General features: G+C 40.8%; 1 protein-coding gene across 5 annotated transcripts in view; it reads left to right on the top strand.

Moving 5' to 3' along the window:
• The window catches only part of NFKB1 (nuclear factor kappa B subunit 1), a 61,712-nt gene that overhangs the window by 42,885 nt on the left and 4,079 nt on the right, over positions 1-14,748 (top strand). For all 5 annotated transcript variants that reach the window (XM_067297568.1, XM_067297567.1, XM_067297570.1 and 2 more), the window contains 9 exons: positions 165-290; positions 1,358-1,447; positions 2,364-2,561; positions 5,373-5,514; positions 8,831-8,945; positions 11,072-11,273; positions 12,435-12,604; positions 13,437-13,539; positions 14,621-14,736. In XM_067297568.1, the coding sequence (XP_067153669.1) occupies positions 165-290; positions 1,358-1,447; positions 2,364-2,561; positions 5,373-5,514; positions 8,831-8,945; positions 11,072-11,273; positions 12,435-12,604; positions 13,437-13,539; positions 14,621-14,736 (1,262 nt within the window). The remainder of the gene's footprint in view (positions 1-164; positions 291-1,357; positions 1,448-2,363; positions 2,562-5,372; positions 5,515-8,830; positions 8,946-11,071; positions 11,274-12,434; positions 12,605-13,436; positions 13,540-14,620; positions 14,737-14,748) is intronic.

The following is a 14,748-nucleotide window of genomic DNA, read 5'->3' on the forward strand; positions in this document are numbered from 1 at the left end:
TTTTTGTATTTGGAGCTAAAAGAAAGTTAACTTTTCTACATTCTACATTTTCCCTTTTAAACTAGTAAACTTTAGTAATATAGTCTATTTGCATCCTTTTCTGTGCATAGCCAGTGGTAAAAGTGACTCTTTAATCCATCTATTCCTCCTTGCCCGAAACCCAGATAAAGAAGAAGTGCAAAGGAAACGCCAGAAGCTCATGCCGAACTTCTCTGATGGCTATGGTGGAGGTGGCGGCACAGGAGGCGGCGGCGGCATGTATGGAGGTGGCGGTGGCGGTGCTGGCTCTGGTGAGACAGTGTTTTGGGGGGAAGAGGGGAAGGGGTTCTGCTTTGAGAGCCTGCAAGATGGATGTTTATTCTTTTTATAAAAATGAGATGAGGAATTTGTCTTCTTGTCAGTAGATGAGACTTGACTCTCCTGTCTTTATACCAGTGTTACTCACTCCCTTCAGTCAAGTTGCTCCTGGTTTTCTAAATATTTCATCAGCTTTTTTGCCTTCCTACTTCCTATAAGGTGCTCTGTGATTTTTCTTCCTTGAAGTGTTAAGTCACAGATAACACCTTTCTAGCTGAGGGCAGCTGAGTCAGAAATGCATCATACCTTAGCTTTGTTGCTCCCTAGGGCCTCAAAGGCACTGAAACTCATGAGACAGCTAAGTACAGTCTTGGTGCTTAAAATTTAATATGATCTTAATCGCTTCTCGGACCAGGAGTGGAATTTAGCAAATTAACTCTGTTAATGGAAATAACTTTAAAAAAAATTGAGATGCCATTTAGTAAATTTTCTGCCATGTTCTATCAGTTGCATCCAGAGCATATCTGAGATGCAGTATCATGAAAGCACTGCTTGGATTTCTTGCAGCAAAACATTAACAACCTGCACATCAGCAACCATCATCTGAACCATGACAGCCATGCAGCCCTTTTGTTAGAGGAGGGGACAGAGCAGCAATTCTCCAACTGTTACACACATCAGCAGTACATCTACTCCATAACACCAGCATACAAATCCATTGTAATCACACTGATTTGAAAGCATAGAGGCAGCGTGCAAAGTCTCACACTGAGTTTTAGATGAAGCATGCTAGTGATACTGCATTCGTGAGGTCTTATGGATGTTGGGATAGAGAAGGCCACTAGCCAAGCATCTAGAATTTCTTTGGATTTTTGAGGGAGTGGTAGAGAATGCACCCTAATTCTGGAAAATGTTTTTCTATATGGATGGAATAAAACACAAAGAAGTATATAGAAAATAAAATTAATCTCTTTAGGCTCACCGTTCTTCCAGATGGTGTTTTTGTTGCTTTAGGGTGTAATTCTATTAACTCTATCTTTTTTCTTTCTGTCATCTTTAGGATTCAGTTATCCTTCCTATGGATACTCTGCATTTGGAGGGATGCATTTCCACCCTGGCACAACAAAGTCCAATGCTGGAATGAAACATGGTAACAGTAAAAATGCCATTCTTGCAACAGTTGAATAAAATTTGACCATCTTAATTTTCCTCTACACTGTAAGCTGAAGTGTCATGCAAGTTTAGCTAAGCGTGCTGTGGAAGACTAGCTTTTTTTCCTAGAACCAGTCTCATATCAGTGATTCATGTAGATTAATTTGCCCTGCTTCTCTTTAATTCTGTCCAAGTCCAGCTGAAAAGCTGTGTGCACGTTCCTTTTGACAGTGACTGCTAACCTCCGAGAAACAGTCACCAAAACCCCTCGCTGCACTTGCAGTTTTAGCTCATGCTTCAATCAGCAGCCCTTTCTCTTGCTTGAGCATGCTGATTGCAGGGGTGGCCCAAGGACTAGACCAGAGCAAGGTACCTTCATTTGTTCCCACGGTCGGGTACTACGCAGTAGCCCAGAGAAGAAACATACGTGGCGAGGTAAAAGAGTAGGTTAATAATAGGGGCCTTCCTGGTTTCCTAAAACAGGAAAATCGTTTCACATCCAGTTGTCGAATATTCTGTAGTTACTTTCAAAGTCTCAGAGATGAATTTGCTGTCAGAAAGACAAATGTAAGTCCCAATAATTCTGCTAGATTTCCTGGGAATACTTCAGACTTACATTGTTGTACATTCAAAAGAGGTATACCTGTTGTTCACAGTTGGTATCTAAAAGTTTGTCTTTAAAGTAGAGGCTGGTAAAAACATTACATCACTTTAGAGCAAGTTACATTGCTCTGTCTGTCCCTGTGCATTGGCATCTGGAGTATTATGATTCATGAGTGTTTAATGATAACACCTCTGTCAAGGTAAATTTTTGTATTGAGTCCCATAGGGCTGGGTTATGGCTAGTTGAGCTTTATCACTTGCATAAAAAAGCAATGGTATTGAAGGCTAATGGTATTCATTTTTGTCTGAAGGACTATCAAATACCACAGCTGAACAAGACGGGGAGAGCTCTGATACACACAGTGACAAATGGGATGTGGAACATGAGGTGAAAGTGGAAACTGTAGAGAGGAAAGACTGCAGAACCTCTGGTGATAATGAGGAGGAGGAAGAGGATGGTACTTCATCCTTTAAAGCTGAAGTAAATGAAGCAGATTACAGGTTGCAGGGTAAGTGAACCAATACATGTATTTAGAGTGGATCAAACTGCTATAGGGGCAAAGCTGGTCTTGAAAGGCTGAAAACTCCATAAACGTCTGCTCACTGTTTTCGAAGTATGATAATTTCTCCCTGTGGAAATAGGGGGGATTCAGTTCCCCCAAATGTAGGGCCCCCTCTCCCCCACCATGTACATAAACCTGTAGATAACCCTACACCTCTGTATGGCTAGTGGGGAGCAGAGCTTCTGCTTGTTACGCAAGCAGATGAGATGGCTTAGCCTACTGATGGCATTTAGCACTGCTTTACAAGCTGGGTAAGGTATGCTGAAAGCAGTGAAGGGACACGAAGTACGATTCAGCAGTTGACTTGGCTTTTGACATTTAATAGGCTTTAATATACAAGTAAAAATATGTTGGTATGATTGTTGCATAATTTTTCCCTGCAATCCTCCTGTTAAACTGCATGCAAAGTGGTGTTAAAAGTTTGAATTTAAAAGGTAAACTGTATCTGTTTCTGTGTAACAAATACACAATCAAATCAGCGCCTTTGGATAGCAAAGCCCTTTATACAATGAACTGGTGAACAGAAGGGGAGGAAGCCGGGAGCAGTCAGTAGGAAAGTTTTAGCAGTAGAGTTATAAAATATACCACGGTTACAAATCACCTTTTCCCAGGCAGTAAGACTTCCTGTTCCTGGATGTCTAGAGGCTATTGTATTGTTTTGTTTTGTTTGTTTGTTTGTTTAAGAGTTGATGATCTAGTTTGTAAAGGGTTTGAGTAACCATGCTTCCCATAAAATAAAAGAAACAAACAAACAAAAAATCAGACTACACAGACATGGTATCAGACATGGTAGGAACTGAGTGGCAAGGAACTTTTTGCTTGTTTGTGTATGCCGAGTGCTGTGTGATCTAGATCACTTCTGTGCAGAGTGCTGTTCCTTCCTTGGTCAGGGAGAGGTCACGTTATCTTTTGTATATCCGCGCTGTGTGGCACTTGCTATAACAGTGCCACAAACTGTGGCTGGGGAAAGCGAAGTTGCATAGTAGACGGGCTGTAGTTGTGAAACCTCCTGGGTATGACTTCTTTTGATCTGAGAAGTAGATGGCACTCTTGAGAAAAGCTGAAGAACTTACTGCTTGCCGTTCCGGTTGTGGTGAATCCTGTGATTGAATCAGAAAACAAATTCTTTTGTGATAGGTAAAGAAATGTCCATTTAGCAGTTGCCAAACAGAGGCTTAAATTGTTGGCCTGGTTCCTGAATGAGATGAACATTACAGGCAGGAAGCTGACTTTTTTTTTTTATCTATTGCAATGGCGTGAAAGGAGACAATCTCAGGCTCCAGTTTATATGACAAAAGAGGTGCAGAAGAGCAGGGTCCGTGAAATGGCTACTGTGTAGACTAAAGGGTGCTATCTGGTAGTTTTCTGAAGGGTATCTTTTCCATGTACTTGCTGCAGGAAACCAGTGAGATCCAGCCTCCAGTTTTTTGGACTTTTTTATTGTCTGTAATGAGAAAAGGTTGAATTCTTTAAGGCCCCCTTACTCTGGATATATATCCTGAATATAACATCCATTTATGCCTATTGTTTAGTGTTAAGAGTTAAAGAGCAAATCTAAATGTATCAGCTTGGACATATGGGAACTGCTATCTTCTATTGAACAGAACAATAAGCTTCTTCAGCAAGCTGAAGGCTTACAGAAATAATGTATTAATGTTCACCAGGGATATGCTTCTAACCCAGTCTAAATGCCTGGTTTTGTGTAGCAGGAAGTCCTGGGTATCCTTTCCCCATATATGCTTTAAATGACAGTTCTGTTTTCCTTGTTTGTTGTCAGTAATTTCTTATGAGGTTTTATAGAATCATGAAAGTCTCTAAAATACAGGCTGGTTTCAGGTGATACTGCTCCCCAGAATGACGACTGCGGTTTGAAAGTTCATCTGTTTCATTTTCACTAGTTTTTCACCGATACAGAACCACAAATGTATTGGCAAAACAGCTAGAGTGACTTTGTTCCACATATGCGTTACGCAAATCTTTCCTCCCCTTTTGCCTCCCCACCATGATAAATTCCACTTTTTGAAATCCCAGTGGTTGTACATTTTATAAACCCCAAAAGGAGACACTAGTGATACTAAACAGTGTAAACATTGAAATGTTTTAAACAGGTGAACAGATTCTCTGTGCTGCTGTTGTGAAGCAGGAGAGACTGCTTGGTTTGGGTCGGAGAGAGGGCACAAAGCCCTGCACTTATCCCATAGCTCTTCTGTGAGTGTGGTATTCGACAAGTCACTTAGGCTCCTTGGGCCTCAGTTTCCTCGTGTGTAAACTACTCAGAACGACATAGAAGGTTTTTCTTACTGTTCTGTGTACAAGATTCCTTAGGCATCACTCATATCTAAGCAAATCCAAATTTCTGCTCCTTTTGTTTCCTTACTCAGAGTCACTGATGTGACTAATTCAGTGCCACTCAAACTAATTATAACTCCCAGAGTTTGACTTTTCTCGGGATTCCTGCTGTCTGAATGCTCGGCCTACACCTGGGTTTCCTTTTGAGGGACTCATTCCCTCTATCCTTAACTAACCTCTCAAGAGCAATTAGCAACCTGTATCATTGAATCAGTAAGTAACATGTAGTGGTCTGTGCTGCTTATTTCTACGGAAGCACAAACTCCTGTCAAAAGAAGGTGGTGGTGCAGGGAAAACAAATGGTAAAAAGCCTGTCAGCCTACTGCAGTCACCACGCTTCTGATGTTACTTCTGGATGTTGACTGACAGTTCATGGCAAGTTGATGAAGAAAACAATTTGTGTTGCAGACGGTCTGTTCCTGGAGAAGGCCATGCAGCTTGCCAGGCGTCATGCCAATGCTCTCTTCGATTACGCTGTAACCGGAGATGTGAAGATGCTGTTGGCTGTTCAGCGCCATCTCACTGTTGTCCAGGACGACAACGGAGACAAGTAAGTTGTTGCTGACAAGGGTTGAAAAGTCATGTTTTCGATGGCAGCAGAGTGTAGTCAACCTGTTCTGTCTCCTGTGGGTGCTGCTAATGGATTACAGCACTGCTCTAATCAAATAAATATCATTCCCTTTTGTACTGCTTGGAGAGGTAGAGTTGGAAGTTAGACATCTTTGTGGTATTCCTAGTAAGGTGTCTCATACCATAAAATTTATCGTGGCAGTACCTGTCAGGAATGAGAGTTTGTCGAGCATGTTGTGAGTTTGTTTGCCTTTTTTACTTCAAATTTTTGCATAGTGTGAAGTGTCGTGCTTGCACCATGATACGCTGTTGGTGGGGAACCTCAGCTTTGTGCTGAAAGAGGGTGCCCTGCTCTCTGCTCCATGCAAGTCCATAAGTCTTTATAGGGAGCTTTAAGTTGCAGATGCACTGGCTGGAGGGTCCGCACTGGCTTTCTCCCACTCACACAAAGCTCTTCACAGAGGACTGTATTTGGCTCTTGCTTACATCTGTGCTATATTGGTGTCTTCCAAGAGATTGCATGGGTGTTTGTGCCAGGGGAATCTGCCTTGGCTGCTGCTATTTGCTTATCGGTCCTTTGATAATGTGAGCTGGAGTAGAAATTCATTTTGCTCCTCTACAGCAATGCAGATTCTGCAGGACTTCAAAGAATGAGATACAGTGAGGAACTGATTAATAATAGTTATGTAAAATGAAATTCAGTGGAAGTGTCTCTGAACACATGCAAGAATAATCTTTCTTGAATAAGCAAGTGACACTTCCACATTGTCACTTTTTAGCTGACAAGCTTTGAGTAGGCCCTGTGCAATCATTTATGTTTCCTTAAATCACAGTATTTCATACAGTAGAAGCCATAAAAGCCTTCCTGTCTCTAGCTGCATGGAAAATTACAAGCAACCGAAACAAGCTATCCCACTGTTCGGTTACTCTGTGAGAGGCTACCACTTTTGCTCTAGTTTCTCTGAAAATTGGCCTCAGATTACGGATAAACAGCATATACTAAGTAGTACAAAGTCGGAGATAGTTACCTGAGTTGCATTGTTCCCAAATGGCAACCTAACGTCTGCCTTGAAGAAAGCAGGGATATGAATGAGGCAGGAGCTAACAACAAAATCTGTTAGCACTTTGGACAATACAACTTCTGTGTTTTAAAGAAAAAAAAGTTGATCTCAGTCCCACCGAGTAGGACCTGCACCTAAACAGCAATAGGTTGCCCCTCATATTTGGACTTGCAGGGCACTTGAACAAAGTCAAAGTATTTCTGATCATGGTAAATAAGTTTTTTCTGGATCAAGAAGTGAGCATGTGAGGCTCCAGCTCTTGTTGCCTCTCTCCCGTAATCTCCGGTACGGGTTTTGGTCTGTGAGCAGGTAATCCATATAAATTGCTCTACAACTATTTAACAAAACAGAGTCTGGGTGATTGTCTCCCAGCTCTCTTGCAGGAACTGTTTAATAAAAAAATTAATAAAAAAACCCCCCACAAGCTAAGAATCTTAAATTGGTTCCCCTAATTTTCACTTTAATCATTAAAATTATATGGCAAAAGCTATAAAATTGTTGCTTAAGCCATTAAAGAAATGTTACTGTCCATAATTTTGCTCACCTTTCATTAAAGTAGTATGTAGGGAATGTAAATGCCTTTAATGGGACCTCTTGCTGTGTTTTATGGCGCTGAGACAAAATGTATCAATCTGTGCTCAGTGTATGTTACTGCATTTACAGTGGGTGCCCAGTAGCACCACTTGTTACGGCATTTATAGCAGTAGCACAGCTGTCCGGAAATCTGCGGGTGTTATGGCACTCTGCCTCCAGGGAGGTGCTGAAATGCATTTTCAGAGTTGTTGATGCAGGACTGTTTAAGAAATGGAGGTGATTGCCCTTTCGGGGTCTAGTCAACAGATCCTTACAGCATCATGCATAGTGACAGGGTAAAATTAAAATATTTGCCACAGGAAAGAGAATTAAAGCTAGCAGAAGACAAAATTTGTTATTAAGGTGGGATTTGGAAATAAAATGTCAGCATGATAGAGCAGGTAAGAAGCATCTTCCAGAGAGCAGAGGAACAGATCACTTATGGCAGTAGTAGGACTGAACAGTACTGAAGAGCTGAGGGAGGAAAAGTGCCATGGTACTGCCTATCGCAGTGTCACGACCAATAAAACAGGGCCTTTCAGCATGAGTTTGGTTTAGAAATCTTTTTTTTTCTTTTTTTTCTTTTTTTTTTTTTTAACATATCTTCTGGTTTTGAGTGCTGTCAATCTCGAGAGGACTCTGTGCCGCAAATGGCAAGGAACTTTTTTATTTTTCTGATGAAAGCTGAGATCTGAGTATATTCAGATGTTTCTGGAGCAGGATCCTTAATAAATGCATCATGTGTCCTATGCTGAACTTGTGTGTCAGCAGCAATATATGCTAAAAAGTCTAGAAGTTAGCCAGCATCAGTTATGAGAGAGTTCGGCAAGATATGTTTCCAAACAAAGGGGATAACTTTGAAATGAAGCCTCAAGCGACCGTGACAAATCAAGCTGTTTTGGACAGGGGTGATGAGGTTCACAACCCACTTTGTTCCTGGTGTCATTTTGCAAGTGCAGGTTTGCTGGTGGTGAAGGAGCTGGCTCTGGAGAACATGGGAAAGGCCACTGCATTGGTCTGAGCGAGGACATGAAGTGTCTTGCTGTGTGGGGTCACTCATGTCCGAAAACCAGTTTTTCCTTTGGCATGACGTCTCTGGCTCCTGCTGCAAATCCTGTGGCTCTTAGTCACTGGGCCTGAGTCCTTAGTCATTTTTCTGTTTGAAAATGAAGAAAAGAAAACCCCGCAGATCTGGGGAAACCCCCAAGGGAAAATTTGCTTCAGTTGCAGAGAGACCTGTGGAAATTCTGAAGGAAGGTTTTGACAGTAAGAAATGTTCATGTGCTGCATAATTCAAAAAATGAAAAATCAGAACAACAAAGAATCCAGGGATCTCAAACAAGTTCTGAAACAATTATTTTGTGACCTGAAGTTTTTATTTATTAGAGTAGTAGTTACAGTCATGCTGAGGACCAGCATAAACCACCCCAATTCTGCTTTTTTGATTGAAGGGTTAAGCGAAGCTATCTCCTTACAATTTTTTTTTTTATGTTAAGATTCATTTTAGGTGCTGATATTTAGTACTGAAATCATGACCTCTAATGGTCAGGTGTTTATATCAGTTAGAATTCAATCAGGTCTACAGCAAAGACTTAAAATTTGTATAATAAATTTGAAAATAAAGTGAATTTATTAATCTGCTCTTCTGTTTATTTGTTTCAGCGTCCTTCATTTAGCAATTATCCACCTTCATACTGAGCTGGTGAAAAACCTCTTAGAAGTGGTGCCAGATCTGAACTGTAGTGACGTTATCAACATGAGAAATGACCTTTATCAGGTATGCTGTTGTGATGGTACAGGTGATGTTGATCATTCAGCCAGCAAAGAAGAATTTGTGCAACTTATTGTCTGTCTTATATTTCCTTTATTCATCAGCGTAAGCAGGTCAGGCTGTAGCGCAAACAAGTTTAGACAGTCATAGATAGAGGAACACAATGACATAATGTAAAGTGCTGGAGGAGCAGGAGCCTGTTTTCATTGTTTTAATTCATAACTCCCTTTGATGCAAACAGAAATGTCTCCATGTGCTTGCTGTAGAACAGAACAAATATACTAAATTATTCAGTGTATTTCTTCATTAGCTGGCTGTTCTTCTGTTGAACCAGTGGTGTGGATTACAGTGTGCCAACTTGGGTCTCTTTTGACCTTTCTAACACAGGATAACTCAGGTTCATGAGTCAGTTGATGCGTCATCAGTTATCTATAGGCATATAGGAAGCTATAACAAATTCCACCTTTTCTGTAGGCTAGCTGGTATTTGCGCCCGTCGTATGAGCTTCAAGATCTCCCTTTAATTTCTTGGTTCACATTGTAACAAAACAACAAAAAAAGCCATCACCATGTCTTTTACCTAGTGGGGAACAAACTGTTAACTGCCAGACACAATTCTCTCTCTTCAACTTTATCTGTGACAGAGCCTAGGTTTTTGTATTGTAACAACTCAGAGGTGCTTTCAAAAGAGCTGTGGAAACCTGCCTGAAAAAGAAGCTCTTTTCAGCTGCGTGCACCGTTCAGTTGTCCCAAAGGTGACTGACCACCTGGACATTATAGGGCAGCAATCCAATGCTGGTGCTGTTCCTTTCTGTTCGGCCAGAGCTGTAAATGGCAAAGGCAGGATTTCATTCTACACTGATAATCCCAGAGGCTTTATTATGACTTTTTGTTCTCTTCCACATTTCATATTTATGTTCCTATAAAGGAAGTTTGAAATGTGGAGGCTGATGAAAGCAAGTAGGAAATTATGAATTTAATTCTGTGTGTCCTCTATTTAATAGAAATGGGAAGCAAAGCTGCGCTCCATAAAAGAAAGAAATCTGTAGCTACCAGGGCATCTATAGCTATTCCTACCTGCTTAAACCTTAAGCCAGTGGTGGGAGGGAATGCAGGCTTGGGCTAGGATTTTCCTTCTGTACAGATATTCTGAAAGCTGAATCATACATGTGCCCTACAGAGGCAGTAATTAATTGCAAGTATGTTGATGATTCTGTTGACAAATACAAGCTTATTGTACATTATGAGAGCTGGAATGAGTCCTTTTCTACAGTCCTCCGTTAATATAACATGGAGGTAGATAAAAATCCTGCACAATTTTTAGATCTTTTCAGTGTTGGGAATACGATTCCCAACATGTACTGGGATGGTTTCCTGTTTAAACAAACACACGTATTACATTTCTGAAAATGTTATATGTGATGCTGTTTACTGGCAAGACTCTGAAGAATGCAGTATACAATCAGCTGTTGGAGGTATTTAAAACCGCTCAGCCTGAAAGCACCTCTCAGTGCTACAGGTGTCTTTGTATGCAAATAGAGAACAGCCAGCTCAACAAGATGCTGCATAAATACAGTTCTTCTGCCCTTCGACAAGTTGCACAGAACAGGTTTTTCTTACTTTCTTTTTGCAATCGTCTTGAGAGATAAGGAAATCCTAAACCCCTGGCTGTGAACGTGTCCTTTGGGAGCAGTGTTAGTGCATGGTTCAGTGGCAGAGGCAGGATTTGAACCGGCTCTGAAAAGGGCATGCACTTCCTCAACAGCAGGAGCTTGGCTACGGGGCAGCGGAAGCAGGGTTAGAGGATCTGGGGTGCCAGGGATCGTCTCATTTCCCAAGTCCCTGGTACGGCCCCTCTTGGAGGACCTGGTCAGTCCCCCAGCCTAGAGAATAGGCAACACCTGCCTTCCTCCCGCAGTCCGACTCCTGACATTGGCCAAGGCAGCTTTTATTTCTTCTAAGCAGGAACCTTATTTGCAGGATACGCTAGAAGGAAATGTACGCATGCCAGCTTTCCACTTCTGTTAGCTGCAAAGTGGAATAACATTTTCTCATACTAAGAGCTTTTATTGGTTTAAAAGAGAAGTGATGTAGCTGTTACTCATCTTCTCACGACTTCTTTGTCACCTCCAGACCCCCTTGCACTTGGCAGTCATCACAAAGCAGGCTGATGTGGTAGAAGACTTGCTTACGGCTGGAGCAGATGTCAGCCTTCTAGATCGACATGGTAATTCTGTCTTGCATTTAGCTGCTACTGAAGGAGACGACAAGATTTTGAGTCTACTCCTTAAGCATAAGAAGATATCTCCGATGGTTGACCTTTCTAATGGTGAAGGTATGGAAAGATAATGGTTGTATTTATTTTATACTTACTGGACAAGCGCATTCATTTTTGACAACACAGTGTTTATACACAAATGGATACAAACCTTGGAAATAGCATCTTTTCCTAAATTTGCTAATGGTACCCTTTGGCTTTTACATGCCTGCAGTCACATACGAGGGAATACAGATGTGTAGAGTTCCTGGTTGTACAGAACACAAGGTTTGGTAATGTCCACGTGATACAGTGTGGATTTGAATTTTAGCTTTTTTTTTTGGTCACAAAATTTCAAGCACGGTGTTCCTCCTCAGATGCCTCATGCAACCACTGTTTCAAAAAAAAAAAAAAAATCAAAAAAAAAAAAAAATCCCCTCAGAAGAAAATGTTTCTTCCTCTATAGTGAATGAAATCCCCTCAAAAATCATTTCTTGGACCAGTGTCAAGTTAAGTTTCACATCTGGTACTTTGTCACTATACAGAGTTAGAGCCTATAAAATATCCATGAAGCCCCAAATCTCCTACTTTTCAATGGCACAGGTCATTTAAATTTAGAACTCCTGTGCTAGTAGATTAAAATGTCTGAGCTAAAATTTTCAATATGTGAATCAAAACCCCATGCTAAGTTCCTTAGAGAGGATTTTTTTTCTAAGTGTAAGATTTATTCTCTTTTTGAGCTGGTGAGGGTAATCTAAGGTGAAAGGGCAGTGTGACCTTATAGGAAGATGGCAATAAAACGTACCCATTTTTCCCCAGAACATTTCTAGAAGAGACTGTTCAGTAGCGGACAGGGCCAGTGCAGGGTACCTGATTGTTCAGTACTAACTTTGCCTCCTTTGAGGCAAAGAGATGGTCTAGATGAGCTCTTTAGTTCCCCCCACTTCCATTTCACATTGCAATTTGCTGTGATTTTTTTTTTTTTAATTTCATGCATGGCTTTGAATCACCATCAATAACACAACTAGTCCCAATTTATGCACAAAGAGCATTTTTATTAATACCATCTTTTAGTGCACAGCCAGGCAAAATAAATCACTTGTGCTCAGATAACTACAGTAACTCTCAGTCATCTTACAGAGTCTTATAGATATGGGTACTCAGAAAACTTGTTACTCTGACATTTCTGAATTTTTCAAATATTAACACACATGATGGGTGGGTTTTGTTTTGCTGTAGGTCTCAGTGCAATTCACATGGTGGTGATGGCAAATAGCGTGTCCTGTCTCAGACAACTGATTGCTGCTGGAGTTAACGTCAACGCTCAGGAACAGAAATCTGGACGAACTGCATTGCATTTGGCTGTTGAACAAGAGAACATCCCTTTGGCAGGCTGCCTTTTGCTTGAGGTGAGGGCAAAATTTCTTTTTTTCAGGTCATTTCACTTACATATTTAATAAGGCTTTAAAATTCTTAAGTGATTAAGTGTAACAGAAACTAGAGCCTTTTTTTCTGTTTATTGACTTGTTTGCTCAAATTGGTACGATAGCAAAATTATTGCTAGTGTTGTTTGTTATTACTTGTTCAGCACGGCTAGTGAACCTTATGCATAAGTTGAGGAATTTACAGTTTATGACCCTAACCTGACCGCATATGCCATGTTTAATTTGCATTGAGAAATCCCAGAGGCCAGTGAAACTGCTCATGTACAAGTTAATCGCTTCATCTTTATGAAGTGGAATGCATGTACAGATGTGCACAGGGCAATAGTTGTGTAGATCTATAAATACTTGTCTCATTTCTTTAACACCTTGATTCTACACACCCCTAATTCCAGCAGGTCTCGCGGGTACGTGCACACAAACGTGTTAGTAGCCTCCCTGCTCTCCTGAAGAGCAGCAGGAAGGTGGTTTCAGTGCACACGAGCTCAGGCTCCAACCACTGTGGGTAATTAGATAACAGAACTATTATACAGGCTGCAAAGTGGCTTTTGTGTTTTATCTACCTAACCCTGTTTGGGTTTTTAGGCTGTGGCCCCTGCTGTAATATTGGAGCCCAAAACCATCATCTGTTCCTGCATGTGGACAGTTGTAGTTACTTTCTAATTCCTTCTTTTCAAGAATGATTAGAAGTATTATGTGCACAGGCATGGAATGGTGCATGTTTGCACAGTAAATGTTTATGCAGACATAAGTATTGTATTCACAAGTAGCACTCTTTTTGTCTTTCAATAAAAACTAGGGTGATGCAGATGTGGACAGCACTACATATGATGGAACAACTCCTCTTCACATAGCGGCTGGAAGGGGCTCTACAAAACTGGCAGCACTCCTCAAAGCAGCAGGTAGGAAAATATGTATTTTCTGGGAGTTGTATTTTACAGTGCGAATTCAGATTAGAAGGTTGTGCACAGAAAGGAATATGCCAGTGAACTTATTTAACAAGCAGAAGAAATCGGATGTTAAAAGCATGAAGGTTTGTTTCTAGTCAGAAGTCCCACTTGCAGAGGCTGTGCTACTCTTTAGCACCATCTAATGGTTATGAAACAAATTGTATTAAGAAACAAATCTCTCAAGCACTTAGAAGTTTGAGTATTTCTTTTATAAATTCTTGTATTTAAAGAAGCAGAAAAGAGACTTTCTTATACAGTTGAGACAAGTGTCAGACTACTTTAAAAATGAAGAAAAACATTACTGAAACATGAGCTTCTTAATGTCTCCTATTTCATTTCACTGTAGCAACAGAGTAAGTTTTGAGTATTTATTGGAGCATTCTTTCCAGGTCTCTATTTAGATCCATTATACCTGTTTTTTCACTTTTGAAATAGAAAGCTAAGCCTCCCATAGCTCAGGGGGTGCACTTGGTCTTTAAATAACTCGCACTTTCTCTGACACTAAAGAAAAGAAGCACCACCCCATCACTTCATCACACATGCTCTGTCTGAGCCAAGAATGGGACTGAAAGCCAGTTTAAATGTAAGCATAGTTCCTTCTTTGGCCCTTAATGCTCTGCTTTTGATGTTTTCCATCTGTATAATGGAGACAGGAACAGGTTGCCCAGAGAGGTTGTGGAGTCTCCTTCTCTGGAGATATTCAAAACCCGCCTGGATGCAATCCTGTGCAACGTGCTCTAGGTGACCCTGCTTGAGCAGGGGGGTTGGACTAGGTGATCTCCAGAGGTCCCTTCCAACCTCAACCATTCTGTGATTCTGTGAGACAGTACTGTTATACAGGGACATGACAGCACTTAAATTTTTAGTGGATACAAAAAAAAAAAAAAAAAATCTATTTGTTAACTTAATATAAAAGGCTAGCTTAAGTTTTAGTAAAAGATTTGCCATTCAAAATTTAAATGTATATATTAAATGCTGCCAAAAAGAAAGCCAAAACCTTTTCTTAGGATATTTTTCAATCCTCATTTTCCAGGTGCAAATCCTCATATTGAGAATTTTGAGCCATTGTTTGATCTAGAGGATGTAAAAGATGACGATGAAGGAATTGTGCCTGGAACGACACCACTGGATATGGCGGCCAACTGTGAGGTATGTGGTCTG

The sequence above is a fragment of the Apteryx mantelli genome, chromosome 5 (genome assembly GCF_036417845.1).
Source record: "Apteryx mantelli isolate bAptMan1 chromosome 5, bAptMan1.hap1, whole genome shotgun sequence".
NCBI classification, from domain to species: domain Eukaryota; kingdom Metazoa; phylum Chordata; class Aves; order Apterygiformes; family Apterygidae; genus Apteryx; species Apteryx mantelli.